This window comes from Populus nigra, chromosome 15, assembly GCF_951802175.1.
Source record: "Populus nigra chromosome 15, ddPopNigr1.1, whole genome shotgun sequence".
NCBI classification, from domain to species: Eukaryota; Viridiplantae; Streptophyta; class Magnoliopsida; order Malpighiales; family Salicaceae; genus Populus; species Populus nigra.
Window position 1 is genome coordinate 12,490,850 of NC_084866.1, and position 20,152 is coordinate 12,511,001.

General features: G+C 35.4%; 2 protein-coding genes across 6 annotated transcripts; both read right to left on the bottom strand.

The window, feature by feature from the left end:
• Positions 1 to 15: 15 nt before the first annotated feature.
• Positions 16 to 15,429, bottom strand: LOC133673732 (protein ENHANCED DISEASE RESISTANCE 2-like). Of its 3 annotated transcripts, XR_009835049.1 has the most exons (23): positions 14,895 to 15,428; positions 13,409 to 13,483; positions 13,151 to 13,204; positions 11,646 to 11,711; positions 11,275 to 11,333; positions 10,868 to 10,947; positions 9,663 to 9,788; positions 8,763 to 8,797; positions 8,343 to 8,443; positions 8,175 to 8,270; positions 7,366 to 7,430; positions 6,738 to 6,809; positions 6,052 to 6,222; positions 4,959 to 5,161; positions 4,767 to 4,833; positions 4,244 to 4,419; positions 3,854 to 3,955; positions 3,154 to 3,201; positions 2,394 to 2,537; positions 2,200 to 2,295; positions 1,664 to 1,765; positions 514 to 954; positions 16 to 256 (listed from the first exon to the last, which is right to left on the bottom strand). XR_009835049.1 is itself a non-coding variant. In XM_062094607.1 (22 exons), exons 1-22 carry the CDS (start codon positions 15,261 to 15,263, stop codon positions 862 to 864), a joined length of 2,394 nt encoding a protein of 797 aa, XP_061950591.1. In that variant the 5' UTR covers positions 15,264 to 15,429; the 3' UTR covers positions 412 to 861. The 3 variants fall into 3 exon arrangements, 2 of the variants coding, with proteins under 2 accessions (XP_061950591.1, XP_061950590.1); XM_062094607.1 differs by lacking the exon at positions 16 to 256 and having other exon boundaries at positions 412 to 954; positions 4,244 to 4,413; positions 14,895 to 15,429; XM_062094606.1 differs by lacking the exon at positions 16 to 256 and having other exon boundaries at positions 412 to 954.
• Positions 15,430 to 16,726: 1,297 nt separating this feature from the next.
• On the bottom strand, positions 16,727 to 19,334 carry LOC133674878 (uncharacterized). Of its 3 annotated transcripts, none has more exons than XM_062096167.1 (3): positions 19,207 to 19,334; positions 18,180 to 18,406; positions 16,727 to 17,270 (listed from the first exon to the last, which is right to left on the bottom strand). In XM_062096167.1, exons 2-3 carry the CDS (start codon positions 18,360 to 18,362, stop codon positions 17,010 to 17,012), a joined length of 444 nt encoding a protein of 147 aa, XP_061952151.1. In that variant the 5' UTR covers positions 18,363 to 18,406; positions 19,207 to 19,334; the 3' UTR covers positions 16,727 to 17,009. The 3 variants fall into 3 exon arrangements, with proteins under 3 accessions (XP_061952151.1, XP_061952152.1, XP_061952153.1); XM_062096168.1 differs by having other exon boundaries at positions 18,180 to 18,409; positions 19,207 to 19,309; XM_062096169.1 differs by lacking the exons at positions 18,180 to 18,406; positions 19,207 to 19,334 and adding an exon at positions 17,621 to 18,112.
• Positions 19,335 to 20,152: the final 818 nt, after the last annotated feature.

Genomic DNA, 20,152 nt, shown 5'->3' on the forward strand with positions numbered 1-20,152 from the left:
AGCAGAAGACGTCAATCAATCATAAAGCATGGCATGCATTTGGGAATAAAGTATTAAATAAAGGTGGGTGGAGTTGGTAAAGTGATTGGAGAAAAAGGACACTCCTTTGATTCACATCACTTCTTCAACAATTCTTTCCTCTTTACTGTTTTTGTTTGCTATAGCACCATAAAGCATCAAATCTGCTTCGACCAATTATGGATTAACAGTGTCTATTGTTCCAGAAATACACGGCTGGTGAGGTTTTGAGCATGCCCTACATTTTGATGTGAAGGACGAACTGAGGACTTCAACAACATAACCTCAACCATACGGTCCATGCCACAAGCAACAAAAGAGAACAACCAGTCCATTTTTGTTTGGTAACACAAATTCCTGTTTTCTTTACCTTGGCAAAGCACGATCCATGAGTTGCAAATAAATTAGATGTTTTTTTTAATTAAAAAAATGGCATTCTGACAAATTAAGAGCTGAATAATTTGGATACAAGATGGTATCTACCAGCACACTTACCCAGTTTGCAGATACTCGACCACTAGTTTTCCAATCCGACAATCAAATGAGCGATTCTGGTAAAAGGCTGAGCATCAACTCAAGTTTAATTCTCCTTGTAAATCCTACCAAACCAAACTTATGTGGGATCTTTCACACCTGATCAATCTTCAACTGCGCTTATAGCTCACCATGTAGAAACCCATTTATCCATCTGTCCATGTGTTATAAATACATCTAAACAAAGCACTATAACATGTCTGCTGCGATCTTTTACCGGATCAGAGATATCAGAGCGAGCAAAGCCCCAAAAATAACAGCATTGATCACAGGAATACAATGAATGGAGAATGTTGACAATTGAAAACCTTAAACCTCCAAAGGTACTGCTGTGTCGATCCTTAGACGATTTAGCCGGACGGTCCCGAGAATATACTCGGGCAGATCTGCCTCCTCTTTTGCCTGGGAAAACAGCTAGATTCAATATCAAGTTGATTATCACATGCATGTACTCCGGAGTCAGGATCATGCGAGTTGGATTAAGTTAACAATTCAGAAATCATACATGAAGATTCACTTAGACTATGTCAGCACAGGATTACCATTAGTGACATTATAACTATAACATACACAACTATGCTGGACACAACTATGGTCATTTAATGTTGCACATTGCATCCCTAGTACTCTTTCAAATAAATCATAAATAGAACTAGAATAACCGGCAGCAGATGAACCAAAATTACTGGCACAAGGAGAAGGAATAACAAAAGGATTATCAATATGGCTGCATAACAAAGCCCAAAGTGAGTAGTTAACATTTGAAAAGGAAACAAAACTGGGTTTACACATGTATATCATAAATCGCATGTTTTCAGCCATTAGATCCTTGGACTTGTCTCAAACCATGAGCTCTATAACTAGCATCGTTTCAAGTGTCCAATCAGGTGACTGATCTGTCAGCTGGCAGGGAGTACCATCATAAAGAGAAATTGGAGCCAGCCTAAGTTTTAGTTGGGCCAATCCATAAGGTACTTTTAACTTAAATAAATGTATTTTCTTTTTTTATCATGGAGGCCATCTAGGTTGCTAGTGCAATAATCTTGTGACATAGCTAGGCAAGATTGCGCTATGAACAGAAAAGGAAGGGTGATTTAACAGCGGTCCAAACCTCTATCAAAATTGCAAGTTCAACAACTAAGCTTGTGACATATCCAAGGACAAGACCAATGACCCCTCTTGCCACAGATGATGAGCCAATATCAACAGCAATCTACAAAACAGAAGTTTTAGCATAAAAACAGTAAGTTAAAGGAACAACAGGAGAAAAGCATTATAGCATGCAACAAATATGCTTATGCTTGCCTATCCATCCAAAATAAGAAAAATGAATCGGAATGAATGTTCTAATTATCTGATTAAATGATCAAATAAGCCCCAAGAAACTCACAACCGAACCATATTACCTGCTAGTAAAATCAGTATATATGCATTTTTCCCCCAAGTACAAGAACATGCATTTGTGAAACAAACCAAAATATTTTCCAAAACATGAACAAGGATACCATGTTAATTATCAACCCACAATCTGGTTACCAGAAACACAACCAAAGAAAAGCGTTTTAGTTAAATTCATTATATATCCTGAATGATCTCAAGTAAAGTGTCTACTGCATCTGATGCAGTAAAAGTATGAGAAAATATTACCTCTAGAAAATTATCTTGTCTGAGGTACTTGCAGGTTACTGCTTTCCCCAATAGGCAAGCTTTTGTTCCAACTGCGCGCTTGACCATCCAATATCCCTATTAATTTCAAAGAGCAATGAGCTGCCTCCACATATTAAAGGCAAAACAGGGAAAAAGCCACCAATGTTAGTAATAATCTTAATGGGATGGAATACCTCAACGATGCTAGGAATTAATTTGAATCTTGAATCCCGAAACAAGTCTGTCCCATCAACAAATTTACCCAACAAAGAACTTTTGTTTATTGGCCTGTCTGCAGCATAGTAGAGAACCAAACTGTAGTTTGGTTTTGATGGAATCTGAAACAGAAAAAAGAATGACCACATGCTTTTTTTGAAAGATGATGTACCTTCTAAAATCAGAGAATATCTTAAAATACTAAAAGTTAATGATGGTCAATGACATTCATCAAGCCTAATAAATCCAAAATCATCTTCATCCTCTAAAGTATAGAGGCTACATACGATTAGGCATATTCCAGTCTCTATTTTTCTTGATCAGTTTCAGTCTTTTTATAATGACCTATAATAACTTGTAAAGCTATGATACCTAAAATAAAAGGCTGTGTTCTTTGCAGGCTTTGTCTCCAACTGAAAATATGGTGCAGAATGAAAATTGGGGAGAAGAATTCATATAGTCAACACGGTTCCAGATTAGGGTAAGAGTATTTTGTATAGAATGAAAATTAGCAAAATGGAGATTGGAATGCATGCATTTGGAAATTCACACCATATTTATAAACCCAGAGGCAACTATGAATTTTTATATAATATATGTAACTAATGTGAAACTTGCATATGGCAGGCATTGTAATAATGGTTTATCACAGACAACACATTAACTTCTAACTTCCAAGTTCTTGACACTTTAAAACATATCAAATTGAACGAGATTGGAATGCATTCTTTTGCATACCTGGAGATTGATGACCAGAACGAAGGGGAGCTTTTTTCCAGCTTCAGTCTGAAATTGAAAAGGTGCAATCATTGGATAAATGGCCACTCAAATTACATAGAACTATATATCTTTTTAAGGGCAGAACCACACCTCCTTTTCAGATAAAGGTGAGGTATTATTAATAGAAGAAAGTTAACACACACTGTAACAAGACAAGTCATCATCCATGGTGGAAAAAAAGAGTAGAAAACCAAGAGATTATTTGATTCCAGCAGAAATCAAGCAATGAAATCTTAAGCTTAGATATGAAGTTACTATAACTTTTCAGAGACAGCTTGAAACTGTCCACTAAGATATGAATAATCACATAACAGAGAGAGTTGCAAGATTGTTCTATCTAAATACTGGGCGTGATTTGAAAAAATGTACTCTAAAATAATTTTAAAGAGTAGACTGTTCTTAGACCATGGTGAATATGAAATGTTCAAATCTACAAATACATTTTTCAAGCATTTCAATTTCCTAATCAAATTTCATAGCTTCAAGGGAGGGAGCTATTAAATAGGCATATATCAGACTATCAAGCAAAACAGGGTTCCCAATCAGAATTTATAGCTATTAAGTACATATGAGTCCACGTATAAAAGTGAGAAGGATTAGTTTCACAATTTTTCCTAACTATATCAGTTACGAGAAACCAAAAATTAACCTACAGTACCTGCACCAGACACCTGGGATGAAGTGAAATCCCATCTATGGCCTTGTCAACCTTGAACCAGTCAACTGAAATGAGCTTGAGAAGGGGATCTCCTCCCATTACCTGCAAAAAGGTTATGCATGACATTTTGATCCAGGTAAACAATAGTGTTTCTAACAAATCAGTATTTAATATTCAAAAGAGAATGTGATGGTCTTCATCATCAACTCAATTACTAATCCATAAACTATCAGTCTCGTTGAATGAGACAACACAACCTCCAACATGCATTTAAATGCAAAACATGCAGCACAAACACACATAGCAAATAAGCAATCCCTTTCATTTTGACATTATAATATGATAAATAAGATATTGTTAAGAATGTATCGAAAAGAAAGAAGAACCCACCTTAGAGCTATCTTTTAGATAAGTCTTTCCTCTAACCATAAATCCTGTGCCGCTTGGAGAAGTCCAACAGTTTGAATCATTTTCATCCTTTCCTTTGTTGAGAGAACAATGAAATTGGCTTGGATCAATATTGATTGGAGCTATACATGGATCCAAGTCCTTGCTTGCATCTGTAACTGCATTTGAAATAGAGCAATACTGAGACTATACAGCAGAAAGGGAAAAAGACATCAGTTGTCAGCTAAGACTTAGCACTTACTGAAGCACAGACAAAAGTATGATCCTAAACACTATTTCCCTTTTCCATTTTCTCCTCATTTAAGTCAACTACACTGGAAATAAGACAATCGATGTATACAATTTTATCACCAAAAGTAAAGCTTTACTTGTATACCAAGAAGGCAAAATATCTACTATTATTGGGAACGGAGATAATTTTCAAGCCACTAAAAGAGTAACAACAATGTGAAAGAAATAGCAACCAAGGACCGGTAAGGTTATTATCATCCAGAAGAGAAAGGACCTGGAGCTCGCTTCAATGCCAAGCCTGTGATGGCCCATGAAACATTCCTCAGTTTAACTTTCACTCCCTGCCATAAGAGAGATGTCTTTCAGCTCAGGAGTTCTTTAGAATTTCGATTGCTATCTATAAGAAAGTTGGGTTCAACTATAAACTATAAATGAGACATCAAAAGTACTCTAAAATAACCTTGACCTTTTCATGGTCATCATCGCTCTCTTCTTCTTCTTCTTCTGATGATGATGAGTCATCAGCCATTGCATCGTAAAACTCATCTTGCACTTCAGAATCCTCATATTCACTGCTAGAGATGGCACCATCAGAAATTCTAGAATTGATGACTGTAGTGGAATGTTCAAATTTGAATGCTGGATTTGCTGAAATATATTCTTTCAGACCTGATTGACAATGAACCAAGAGTATTTAACCACCAGTATGATTAAGATAATGGAGAGAATTACAGCAGCCTAATTTCATAGGATTTACTTTTAATATTGTTTGGAAGAACATGACATTTCTTGAAATTTCAATGTCTCACATACCATACCTGGGTTTTCATAATAAACTTTCATCTTTGCTTATACTGAACGATAAATAATTTTATTTTATAGGTAACACCTCTCCTAGTCTCAAAGGAATAATCTGTATGATGAGAACGAATTGTCACATTTGATTTTCAGCAAGAAACAGTTTGGCAGTTGTGCCATAGTATCAACAAATCAATCCACTAATTCCAAGCAAACCCTTTCAAAATTAGACAAAAGCACACATTGCCAATCATTTCACTGCCAGGAAGGCTGCTATTTTATATAATTGGGATAAAATATTACCTACGTTCTAATAGCTATTCAATTAAACAAGCAGGATTCTGGATGCACAAAGAGCATATTTAGAAGGAGAGGAGAAAGGCTTGCAAAGAAGGATAAGGTATAAACACTTAGGGAGACGAGATAACATCACAAAAATGTTAGTTGCCAACAACAAAGTGATTCCTAAACTTGATCGATGACCAATTTATAGAAGTTATGGTCCAAACATAAATAAGTAAATAATAGACATGTGAAGACGCAATGACCCTTGTTAGTTCTTGCCAAACTTGTAGTCTAGAGACCAGAGAAGCTGGTTTCTCAGTTGATCAAGAATCGTATCATGGGTTGGAGTTCCGATGACAGAACTTCCTGAAATCTCTCACAGACCTCACTAGGCTGAGGCAATATATGTTAGATGGCCTAAAAGGAAGACTTTTTATCACAGCATATACCAGATAAGGAAAGGATCAAAACCAAACCTTCCACTTGAGATAATAATGCAAAAGAAATAGTCTTCTCAAACTTTGAGCCACGACTTTTCTTCCATCTGCACCATCCTGCTTCTTGTATCTCTAACATTTGCATCACAAGACATCTTGCTGTATTTGACTCCATGGGTGCCTTTAAATCTCTAATCTCCCATGTAGAAGCTACAACTCATGAATAATACAGATCAACAGAAAACAGCAAATCAATGAAGGCAGTTGATAGTTTTTCATTTATTATTGCAGATGATAAGCTTGCATGTGAAACTGAAACCTAACACAAAACAATCAGAGATGACCAGAAAAAAGAAGCTTCATTATCTGCATGGATATAGAAATGCACCACAAGATAATATAAATAGCAAGCAAGGCGACTGAATTATTTGACGTTCACAACAAGGTCCGATAATGTAATCCAAAAGATTTAAATTTTGAACAGAGAGGAATAATGGAACAGTATATCCTTGCATCAACACAAATATATTTAACTGAAGCTAGAGAGATACACCTGCTTCATTTAACTTTTAAATATTTAGATCCCATCCCCTGCTGAATACATCATATTAAACCCAATTTACTGTCTAGTTCCTTGATAATGGTAATATTTGTGAGCCAATAATCACTTCCAAATGGTTCAGATATTATGAAAACGTAGCATTTTAAAAGATGAATCCACTTACGGTTGATTTTCTCCCGCTGATATCCAGATCTTGGAGGTCGCTCCTTATGCACAGCAGGAAGTTGCAAAATTGCTTCAGAAATAAACAGAAATATGTCAGCCAACAGCATAGGTGGCAAGTGAAATTGATTTAATGAATTATAGAAGAAAGTTGAAAAAAAAATCAAAGAAAGAATCTAACTATAGATTCTCAGAAAAGATAACGGCATGATTCACATTATATTGGACTATTGACCATTCTTCAAGCAGGTACCATAATGTTTAGTGGTAATTCAACAAGCATATTAACTTGTGATGATGTTAAATTAATCCAACAAATATAGGCCAAGTATGACTCCTATTGTCTAAGACTTGAAAAGCAACTTGATCTATGCATGCAGCCAATGATCTAAGCATCGTTATGCATCTTCTTCTAACATGGCAGTGCAGTAGTGACAAATTTTGGGACAGAGAGAGAATGCAGGGTGCAGATCAGGAGACTTAGTTCTCCTAGATGTAAAAGGGGCAGTCCCAGACATTACCAGATAAAGGGAGGGTTTAGTTCACCTGGTCTAAAAAATTTGCGGCATATCACATAGCATTGCACCTAATGACAAGCAACTGTAAATCAGTTAATTATATTTGCTTACTGTATGTTCCGTCTTGTCCATGAAACCATTGCCTAGAGAAGACAAAATCTCTATTTGATTTCCACCTGTGGAACAGGTTGTCTAACAAGTAAGTTCTGAGTGATGAAATAAGAAGCATGATGCAGTTAAAACTACTATTGTAGCAACTCTTACTTTAATTACTAGTGCCTCATGAATCATGATGTTAAATAATAATAATAAGGAAAAATCATTACGAGTGCAAGATTTAAAAGTCAATTGTGTACAAGAAGCTTAAGAATACTATGATATGCAAAGCACAGCAACGGCATGGTTTCTTTAAGTACAAATAATTACTTATAAAGGTGGCATAGTTGTTGTTTCAAAGTTTAACATGTGTCCAAGCCGGTTGCACTTTATGGTTTAAATTTGGTTTAGATCACATATGCTTAAAATATAAAACTATATACTTGTCCTGCAGCAACATGTGCAATGACGATGATAAAATAGCACACACAAGTTTCTCGGTATAACAACATGTGCAACATGCGAGTTTAAGTATTTAAGCCATTTAGTTACTATTTCCAGCTCCATTCATTTACTAGGAAGGGTTTAGTTAGCCAGTTAAATCCAGACTGCAATGGAAACAAAGACGAAAAAATAGAAATAGACCATGGTATTTAATTTCTAATCATTGCAGAAAGATTACATGCACACTCGAAGAAGAAAATAATGAGAGAAGAAATGTTTTCTTTCAGAGGCAGGGTCTTTTTAGCAGCAAACCAGCAACCAAAAAAAGAGACTTTATACATTTTGCAAAATGCATTAACAATCCAGCCTGAAGACATTACCGGGAAAGATAATTGGAATCACATGTCCCATAGACAATATCATAGTGTCCATCATAAGAATCTAACAGCTCCAAGTCGCCTGTCAACATATCCCACCTGTAATGAATTATTAGAGAGAAATTTAATGATCATTTAACACAGCTCTAGAGGAAAAATCGAGAAACTTACTCATATCTTTGATGTTGGTCAAGGTTCAAAATCACTTCAAAAACAGTATCAGCACTGGCCTCAATCACACTAACAGCTTTCACAAGAACACCTTTACCATTCTACAAACACTACCAATGCATCAGAGCAGATTAAGACTAGAGGCTTTTTATTCGGTTCATTGATAACATGAAGAGCAACAAAGATAAATTACAGACATAGACACCTAAGTCAGATACATACAAATTCAATCACCCACAACAGCAAACTTCACATCTTCCATCTTAATTTTCACAATCTAACCATGAAAGTCAATTTTTCATGTTATTACAGAAGAGAGAGAGAGATCACAATGAAGATTGTTTTCCAGGATAATTCTCCATAAGAATTCAAGAAAACATTTTCCAATCAAGGCTAACAGATACAGTAAGAAACAAAAACCTTGGAATTGGACACATCCTCAAAGATTCGAACACCTGAAACCACAGCAATAGGAAGTATTTAGAAATGAAAAAGAACGTATAGTTAACAAATTTCATGTCAAACCCGTAAAACCTATCCTATCATGCTCTGCTCAATATTTGAAATATACTCAAGTATCTATTTGTGTACTATATGCCAATACAATGATTCTGTTGCATGTTTTAGCAGGCCCAGTAACCATCAACTGTTGAGAGATTGCAGTCACAAGCTACATGTTTATAAGTTGTGAGAATGCCCAAAACATAAATAATTTACATTTTCTTTCCCCTGCTCATTTAGTCTATCAGTACTAGTAGCATTCTATTCTTATCAATAGTATGGATCATCCACATTGAAAATATACCTATGAGGGCAATAGTAAATTGAACACAGATCTCATCCCTGCCTTATCTTTTGTGATTCTTCTGTAGAAGCTCAGAGGTTTCAATAGTGTTATATTAGCCATTCCCAAGAGAGCAACCCATTGATATTTTTCTCCTAAGGCCAGCAAAAATGCCATGATAATTTTAAACAAACTATACAGTAAGTTGTCCATTTTTCTCCAGAATTAATCCAAAAAAGTTAAAGACAAATAAAGAATCCTAACCACATATAAACTGTACCATCTCATCAATGGCATATAAGAAATATGAATCTGGGATACAAAATGAAGGATTTAGGACATCCATACACTAATAGAGATATTTACGAGTAGTAAGTTCATGAAGAATATGAAATGTTATATTTAGAACAAAAAACAAGTGAATGGTCAAAGTCTCTAGAGAAAATGAGAAAGAAAGAGCTTTGGGGAGGACCATCTACAAAGAAATGACCATCACCTGGAAACAAGAATATAAAAATTGCATAATAGAAAGGTACCATTAGCTGTACGAACACATTTCCATTGATGAAAGTCGATTGCATCTCCAACCTCACCCTCAAAGTACCTATCAGGCCTAACCTTAGCAGCCAAGCTTGAGGATTGCCGAAGAAGTGTTTCTGGACCTGTCAATAACAAAAGACAGACAGAACTAGCAAATTAAATTTTTTTTTTTAAAAAAAACTAAAGATTATTCCATACCAGTAAGTATTTCTATAGCACACATATTGATAGGTTACTTAGTATAAAATATAAAATTGGCATCAAGAGTTGAAGCAATTTGAAAAAAAATCATCAATATTTTATTTGTAAAAATTACTCTTACAGTCAAATTTATTCAATATTTGTAAACACCAAATAGAAGGATATAAAACATTCACTTAGCATGTTTAAGGGGTATACAATTCATCCAATATTAAACTTTCCCAATTTCTTATAACGAAGATAAATATTTAAATTAAGTTGTTATAGGATTTTACCAAGAAAGGATTATAACAAAAGGAACACACACAACATGGCAACGGCACAGACAAATCATATAATGATCAATGCAACATATGTTATAATCTTCCTGCATGTTAAGAAATGCAAGCAGACATCATCACATCCAAGAAATTGTTTTCCTGGTTTATTTTACCAACTTTTTTTTTTAATTTTCCGTTGCTAGGATAAATGGGTCTTCACCAAAAAATAAATCCTCTAATTTTAATTTTTATAGTGGACATGGGTAGCAATGGCTGGTTTGAGCTCATTAAGCTCACTACAATTTTGCTCATTTCTTGCTGAACATCATGATAAATTTATGTAAGAGTTGAAATTTCTATGATGTAACATATCTATCATGCACATAAGCACCAAAAATCCCACCATAACCTTTGAACTATAGACAGTTCTATGTCAGATCCATACCATCACAAACACAAAACATCCCAGAAGTTGCCACACTCTTGTATACAAGTCAACTCCAGATGTGGCCAAAAAAACATTACTTTGAAAATTGAAATACATTAACACTTGGAAGTCCTGCAAAGCCTATGTCATGCAGTAATCCATGACAAGATATGCACACTTTACTAAGATACGCACTCTTAACTTTGATTATTCATGTCCAGGACAAGAAAACTGTATAGCACAATTGGAAAAATCTCCAATGCCTAATGAGTTGCAACAGTTTTGCTAATGAGTAGTGAGAGTAACACCTTACCTTGCCCTATTCTTATTAACTTTTTCAATCCATAAGCATATCTCCTCACTCTAGGTCGATGTCCTTCAAGATTGATAATCCTTGCAAAACAAAAGAGAAGAGATTTCAAACAATAATAATTCATCCAGAATACCAGACAATAAAATCCTGCAGTGAACCAAGCAAAAAATATGAATAGAAATTAACAATAAAAAACAAAAGCATTGCCAATATGATTCCACAGATTTAGAGTGACACCCAAGAAAACCTATGCCTCTTTTGACTACCTGCATTAATTATAAGCTATCCTAGAGTCGTGTTATAGACCTGGCTACAAGTGATTAGTTCCCCTAGTTTTCATATAAAATCAAGCACAAAAGTAGATTGGCAAGGATTTGAACAAGATGATCCACAAGTAGGAAGCATACTCTGTCTCCATGTTCAGCTTGTTTCTGGCACTAAGTCCTCTTGCAAGTTCAAATTCAGCCTGCCAAAAGAATATTATGATGGTCCAAACAAGAGAAGAATTTGATGAATCTAACATTACTTACACAAAGTACCAATTTTTTCAAAACAAAAACAATAAGTTCCACTTTCAAGACAAGGACCAAGTATTTCTTTTGAGTTGTCAGAAAGGAAACCAAACATAACAAATTGAATAAAATAACACAATATAATAAATAATGCAGTTATAATTGGTTCTGCCATGATGATTTTATATGTGAAACCACCTCTGATATTCTATATAAAATTAACACAGGACCAATTATTCACCACGTTCAAGTCTAATTCCCTGTACCTGTTGCTTCCCCTGATCAAATGCTTCCATCCATTGTTTAACCTCTCCAGCTGTAGCACAAGCAATCTTGAAGCACAAACAAGCAATTAGTTGTAAGTCTTTCTGGCATATAAAGGAAAGCGTAACTAAGAATTATTTGAAAATAAAACTAATTTACTTTATTAAAAAAACCTGCAAATGAAAGGGCCCACCAGGTTTAGCACAAGCCAAATGCAGATTCCAAATAACATCTCAAGAGCACATGATTTTAAAGATTACACCCTGGGACGTAACAGTAGCATTGCGTGTGACAATAAGTGCATCCCACATGCAGGCATGCATCAGGTAACATACTCGGGACAGGCATTTGTGCATATAATTATGAAAGACATTTTCAGCTTATAAAGCTATCTTTCTGGAACTTAATAATCCATTTTTCCTTCCAAACTCACTCAATATTTATTGCACAAAGAAGAATGTTTTGCATGTAAGTAAAAGATGAGAACTAATAAATACATGTCAGTGAACCCCTGGAATGTGTTGCCTTTCTGGGAAATTCCACATAATGCTCTTGTATGAATGCCAATTAGATAAAGGCTCAAGAAGGAATATTCTTCATAATAAATTTCCAATTCTAGTTATTTTTCAGAATTTTGCAATGATGGTTTCTTAGAGTGTGCAATCACAGGTTCTCCTAATGGAAGCTATTAGAGTATACTCTATTCTTTATGACAAATAAAATTTGAATTGGGTTTAATAATTATTGATGATCTCAGCTTCTAAGGAATTTCTAAGAGCAAGTTTTAGGTTATTGTCAGAACTTAAAAACTTTGAGGCTGCTTTTCTTCACAACCAGGTTGGGTAAGATGGCTTAATAGAACATAAGAGGTCTGAAGTTGAATAAAGACAAATGTCTGCTAAATAGCAATTGACAACACAGTGGATGTAGCGTTGGTGAATTGAGGTTTGATTAGTTTGCATCACTGACAGCTTTAGAAAGTCTTAACAGCCAGAAACCTGCCTTTAATGTGAAATAGGGAACACAAAACAGTGGAGTCTACTGGGTTGTAAAACAGATGGAAGTGTTGGCTTGGAATCATTACTTAAATTGTACAATATAATCATTATTTTAGGATCCATTTTTTAAGATCCAGACAATTAAAAAAGATACAGGTAGAAGATGGCATGCCTAAAGAGAGGCCATCCATTGTTTATTTGCTTGGCATTGAGAAAATGGAGAAAGAAACTAACATGTGAACTGGCACAAATGCCACTTTATTTGATATTTCTTTCATGCAGGCCAACTATAAATTCTGTATGGTAAATTATCACAACGAGCAGACACAAGACAATCAATCATCACAAAAAATAAAATAAAGCACATAATCGACAGATAAATGAATATGTTCAGTGCATAGCATGGATTCTAAAACGCCAACAATCTTTACCACTTCACATTGAAATATCTAATCCATCTTGAAATTGCACCAATAATTTGCAAACTATAGATGAAAACTGTAACTTACTTCTCCTTTTTTTGTCTCATCCAATCGATTGTAAAACCGTAAAACATAAATATCCTACATTCAAGGAAAGAAAAAGTTAGCCTAGATTATTTTCTCATGCTTATGACTGGACATGATTCAAAGGCTATTCAAGAAAGAGGAGAATGGCTAAACCAACAGAGGAAGCGTAAAACAAATGATGTCTTAAAGTATGAAGAAGCAAAAAGACATTTAATACTGTCTAAGTACTCATGACATATAGATTGACAAGGTTCTTACCCCATGATTGACTTTTCGACGCCCTAGCTCCTCCACCTTAAGTGTAGGCCCTATTACACCCTTCCTGATATGTTTCTGGACCAAAAAAAAAGGTTGAGTCAGAATTAAGTACGAATCAAATTGAACACTTGAAATCACATTTAAATTGACCGTGCACTTTAAAAACTTGTTGATACACAAATCTGTTGTGTATAAAATGTGCTTGTTGTGCGCCATAATAAACCAAGATGGGAAGCTTAAAATTACATGATCTCAGTTTTCTCTTTTTCTCCCCTTCGATGGAAGAAGAAGGGTCATTACAAAAACAAGGAACAAAATAAAAACGGGAAATATAACCATAGATAGGCAGGTGAATTTTATAATTATTTTTCAGTAAGAGGCTGTTACTGCAAGAAATAATACACAATGGGAAACAAATTCTCCTCCTAAAGAATCCCAGAAAAAGAAGGAAACGGTATAAAGAAAATGGAAAAAGGTTACAAAGGCCAAAAGATAACAATAACCAACGGGCTAAGCGGCTAAAGAGGCAGAACCATCATTGCCTAAACTAGGTGCTGTGCAAACCGCAAGAAAGAAATTTTCAAACAAGACAACAAATTCAGACCAAATAAATCAGCTTCATTAACTACATTTCTAATGCACTTGGAAAAAGCATTTTAATTTCCTACTTCGTTCTCAATTTTTTGAGTTTCTTATCAGAAGACATAAGTAGACAGGATCAAAATATGCATTCAGCCTCGGGTCTGAGTCACCAGGTTAAACCATTTTACCTCACACTGCCAATCTAATACAGGAAAAAAAAAACAACAAAGAGAAAAATTCCCACTTCAGAACACATTTTGAGAATTTTTCACGACAAAGAAATGTGCATTAGCACCCTACTATCACATTTTTATCAGGTTTTGCCAGTTCGGTGGGAAATTTAGACACGCTACATAAAACCTCAGTGAAAGTTCTTAAAATTCCACTACCCTTCCCATTTTTCAATGCAAAACCACATCTACAACAGCAAATCTCATCGCAGGTGCAATTCCAACATCTATAAACCTCAAAGCCTCCAACATCCCCACGGCAGCACTCAGATCAACCTAGCAAAATTATCAAAACCTATATTCAACTTTCCACCCAGTAGCCACAACACTTCCCACCCTCTCTCAGTCCAATGTTCCATCAACCCATTTCAACCCTTAGTTTACCCACAAAATCCTACAACTTGTGTTTTAACTTCATTCAAATCAACACCTGCAGATATTATCAAATAACTCTTTTCTCGCCACCATAACTGCTCAAAATAACAAACCTTCTCCAATACACATCAGTTCCATTTTTTTTTAACTTAAATCCATAAAAATATATATAACATAAAAAAAGAATCAAATTAAAATCACACACAAAAAAAGCAGCGTTTACTTTCTTGATCTTTGAGCCAAAACAAAAGGCAGCAAAAAACAATAAAGAAAAAAGGCAGGCAAAGAAGAAAGCATACGATGCCAGGATGATCCTGAGGATCACGCTTGTACATCTGAACATATTTTCCTTTAATAAACAAGAATCTCAAATGACAATACTGACGCCCGATCGAGTTCGTCCCCAAATGATAAACCCAGCCAGAATACACATAAATCCCCCTCTCTTCTCCTCCGCCACCACCACCACCACTGCCTCCTCCGCCACCACCACCACCACCACCACTGCCGCCTCCGCCACCACCACTGCCTCCTCCGCCACCACCACCACCACTGCCGCCTCCACCACCACCACTGCTCTCCCAGCTTCCACTACTTCCATCTGAACCACCTTCTCTCTCCACTATCCTCACCTTCACCTTCGTCGTTTTCGTCGTCGTTGTTTCCATCGCTTTTCACTGTCTTCTTTGACCAATCAGGTTTTAATTTGAATGTAGCAGAAATCCGTTCTGTGTGTGATTAGCGTATTTATTTATGAGGAGGTTAAAGGCGTTAGGATTTTCCTTCCTCGTCTCCACCTCCTTCCCCACAGCTTTCTGAAATATGACGTCGTAATTAGTTCATTTTTCCAAGTCATGGATATTTGGTTTGGGAAAACTACCAAATCAATCCTCAAATTATATAGATGTTTTCAACTTGATGATCTAAAAATTACCCATATTTTTCCAAAAATAATGTGTAATCCTATATTTTTTTTTAATAATTGAGTTGAATAAGTTTTTAATTTTTTTTTGTAAATCACTTTCCGGTCCTAATAAAATGACTCAATCATTTCAATTTCATATGAGATTGAGATAATAATATAAATATATGGAATTTATTTTTTTAAAAAAAAAAACAGAATAAAACTATGAATTGGATGTTTATATTAAGATATTCAAAATCAATACAAAATAAAGGATACGTGTGACAATCCATTATAATTTTTAATTTTTTTCTGTCTCAAAATTTTAAACGAGAGATGTTAATTCTCTAGTTTTGATCTTGATGATGAGAAATAGCATTACTTGTAATTTTAAATTTTTGAAGATTCAATTGAGATTGCACGTGTAATTGGGGGACTGATTTGTAGTTTCCCAGCTAGAGGCCCTGGTGGGGCACAATATCTAGGGGTATGTACGGCTTAGACGTTGCCAAGTGGATGTTTGGTGGGATAAGAAAGGCGAGGGTTGGCTGATTGGTGACACGGAACATTTTGATTGACTTGGATGCATGTGCTGCTCCGTGTGCATCGTTGCCACCTGTATTGTATTTCATGTGCCCTAAAATTGGAGGGGGGGGTGGAAGATTTTTTGGTGACTAGTTGTCTCCCCTAAAAAAGAAGGGTCAATGACAGAGCTGCCCGACTTAAATGACGGAGTTGCTAAATCATGTGATCATGCAAGGATATTGATTCAGCCAGCAGTTGTAGCTCTGGCATCCATTATGACACGGTCGCCGTGCAACTTGCCCACAATTGGAAATTGACAGGCAATAATGGGGTATGGACCAGATGTGAAATGAGACCACATTTTGAATGATTTCTTAGAGATTAAGCATGAGACGACACATGACGACCATTCAAGAAGAAAGATCCCTCAAGGAATTAATTAGCTCTTATTTCCTCGTTAAGATAAACAGCATGGTATTTTGTCCACTGGATTCATTCAAGGGCAGTGTAGAAAGCTGAGAAAGACTAGAGAATTCAAACCATTCATAAATATTAACGCCCATGATTTATTCGTGCCCACAACTCAGTGTTACCAGACACATAAAGGGCCTCCGTCAGATTCTCACTAGTTTCTTTGACTTTCGTCTGCCGGCACAACCAATGAGAAATATCAAGATTTGATGTTTAAAGACATTGGAAAACTTTGAGCTGGGAACATTAGAAAATTTATTATTCAATGGACAAATGCACGATGCAGATGAAATTAAACCAAACTGGTGACATCTTCATCTTCAATGACATTAAACTATTAGCAACCTAAATGTTGAGGTAGGCCCATCACCCGCGCTCAAGCTCAAACAAGCAGCACAATGATAACTTTCATCAATATATATTTTCACTCCCAACAACGCATACATTTGCAGAGGTAATGCCAATAAAATCCTAATCTTAGAACGACTCCAGTTATGAAATCCATTACTTGTGATTATTGGTCGCCGTCATTGTCCTCATCGTGGCTGCTGTCTTCATAATCATCACTGTTGTCGTTGTCAAAAATGCTGTCCCGAGGGAATTCACTGAAATCAAACTCGCCATCTTCATCATCTTCATCCATGAATTCTAGCCCAAATTTTATGTCCCGGTGTTTAACAAGAAGCCAACGCAGCAGGCGATCCTCCTTGTTCAGGTAATGCAGCTCCTTGTTGATGTTAGGTGTGGCCATCATTGTTATTTGCATCAGTTGGCCCTAACCAAATATAATAGTCAAATCAACTCATAAAAATGTCCAGTGAAAGTGAAATCAGAATGATGCTCTTGGGAGTCAGGAATGAAGGAGCAATTATTATATTTCTGCTAGGGCAAGAATGTTCCATGGAGTTCATCTAACCTGAACCATCCCACTATTAATAATCCCAGTAGAGCATCAAATTCTGATTCAGGGCAAGAATTTATTAAAATCACTATCATTAATAATCCCAATAGAGCATCAAATTCCAAAAAAGTTTCTTATCACTATCATTGAATAATCTTTCATCATCTCAAAGTATATTTTTTGGCTGGTAACAGCAAGACTTAGGATAAAATTTGCATGTGTACCTGCTCTAATCCCATAGTCACCGTAACTATAAAGACTTAAGACCACAATCAAAAACCACCCACTCATCCAGCATATCTTCCTCCAGTAAGTCAAAAACCACCCACTCATCCAGCATATCTTCCTCCAGTAAAATTTGCATGTTATAGTTGGTCATCCTTGATGTGAAATTTCCATGGAAATGATTTAATAAATGAGGCAGTGAGGAACTCTAAACAAAGTAGTAAACATCCATCCATCACCACTAAACAAAAGGTTTTAAAGATGTATTAAACCACCCTGCAGCCATTTCAAGATTTTAGTTTACTCTGATATTGTATGACACTAAATCAAAACCCCTAAACTGGAAGAATCCCCAGATAAAAAGTTTATAATAGAGAACTTGCAATCAACATAATGAATCAAAAGACTTGCCATTTTTTTTAATAAAAAAACACAGATTCTTGATATGGACAGAAGAAACCAAAAGGATTCAGATTTCAGAGGATGGTGAGCTCATCTTACAACATAATAAGAAGCATTGCTGAGTTATACCAAATTCCACAGCAGCAGCATATTCACCTGATAATGTCTACCATCGAGCTTCTTAATACCATACCCCAGTTGAACAGTGCCAAATGATTTTATATCAGTGACAACACCATTTCTACTATAAACATGCTTGCCTACTCGAGCAACCAAGTCCATCAATGCTTCCTTTCGGACATGAGGTTTCAACATAAGCATACAATCATAAAGAGGCATCTTCACTCTTTCTTATCTTCCTCAATCCAAGCTAGGTTACCAAACTGCTGAAGCAGAGTCGTCCATTAGAATAAACAAAACTTTTTATACAATTAGGTCTCTCTAAACATCAATTCTAATGCCTCAATCAAGCATATTAAAATCAATAGCTATAAATAAGACAGACAAACAAATTTCAAAGCAAAACCCAGTACACCATTATCATATTTACTGCAACATCAGCCAATAAAGAATGAATTTAGTTTTTAAGGAAAAAAAACGAAACTCTCAAAACCCTTTCGGCTATTTTCTGATATACAAAAAAACAGTATTTGCATAAATTTCAAAATAGTGTAGGGCACCATCTATCTTGCACTGCTGAAACTACCACATGAAGAGCTGATTTGTGCCCCTAGTTTTACTATATGCTGCTGTATTAACTTACTGAATGGCAATACTAGAGCCAATCAGCTCGGCCAGCTGCAATAAAAACATTTGATAACACTCTATAATGTATCGCCAGTCCAAAGCTTTAGACCTAACTGTCATCGAACACCAAATGCTCATTGCTACTACCAGCAAAAACAAAAACATACTTCATTGCCCCATTTTATAAAACAACTAAAGGGTAAGATTAATCATGTCAGAACATCAAGAAGAAAAAAAAGATTAATCATGTCAGAACATCAAGATGAAAAAAATATAAATATAAAAATTCTGTTCTTTTTGTAGGTGTAGTGAATCTTGAGAAACAACAGAGGAGATGCAGTTTTCTTTTTCTTGTTTTACTTTTACAGAGAAAATGAAAAAGAAAACTGCTATAACAACTAAAACATTGTTACTGATTGATAAGAAGAGAGAGAACCTGGTGGCGGCGGGTTCTAGACTCACTGGAGCGCTTGGGATTTGGAAACGCTAGCTAAACCCTTGTTCGCTCTGCTTCCGGGTTTTGCTTTGTACTGTTTTGTTTTTGGGACCAGAAACGACTATATAGAGCATAAGAGCACAAGGCGAGGCCCAAGGAAATACATGGGCCTAAATGCGAGCCGACGAATTAAAAATCTAATAATTTATACTGTACATAAATATATTTTAAAAAAATATATAAAGAGTAAAATGCCTAATCTGTTTCATACTCGATGAGAACCCAATTTTAATCGGAGAATACAGTTTCTTATCCCAAATAAAGCAATTGGTATGGAATGAATGGTTTTTAGTTGGACTATTTTGACAGATTTTGATTTAACAAGTTTATATTTTTTTTAGTTCAGTTTGGTTTGATTTTTTTTCAATAATTTGATTCCAGGTGAATTTTTTGGGTTCTAAAATATAAGCCGAAACCAAATAATTAAAAAAAAAGAGAATTCTAAATGAAATTATCAAATAAATTTAAAAAAACTTTCAATTTCATTAAATTTAGGTTGGCTTTTACTTTTTATTGATATTCTTTATAATTCTACCATAAATTTTGCAAGAATCAAGAGCCAAAATTGCAAAAACCTACCCTGAATTGCTTGATTTTGCTAATAAAAGGGACAATATAGACAGAGAGAGACTCTCTTATCCCCTAACTCGGTATACTCCTATTTACTACTCATATACAGTGTTTACTAAGCAAAACTCATTCAAAACAAATCTCATACTCGATCATATTATTTATGGTCGTTCAGATCAAGTTCCACCTCCTCCTCCCTTTCTCTCTCATCACTTAACTCGGTATAATCTTGTTTACTATTTATGAATAGTATTTACCATACAAAGCATGTTTAGAATGAGTTCCAAGTCCCCTGACTCAGTTAGATCAAACTCCA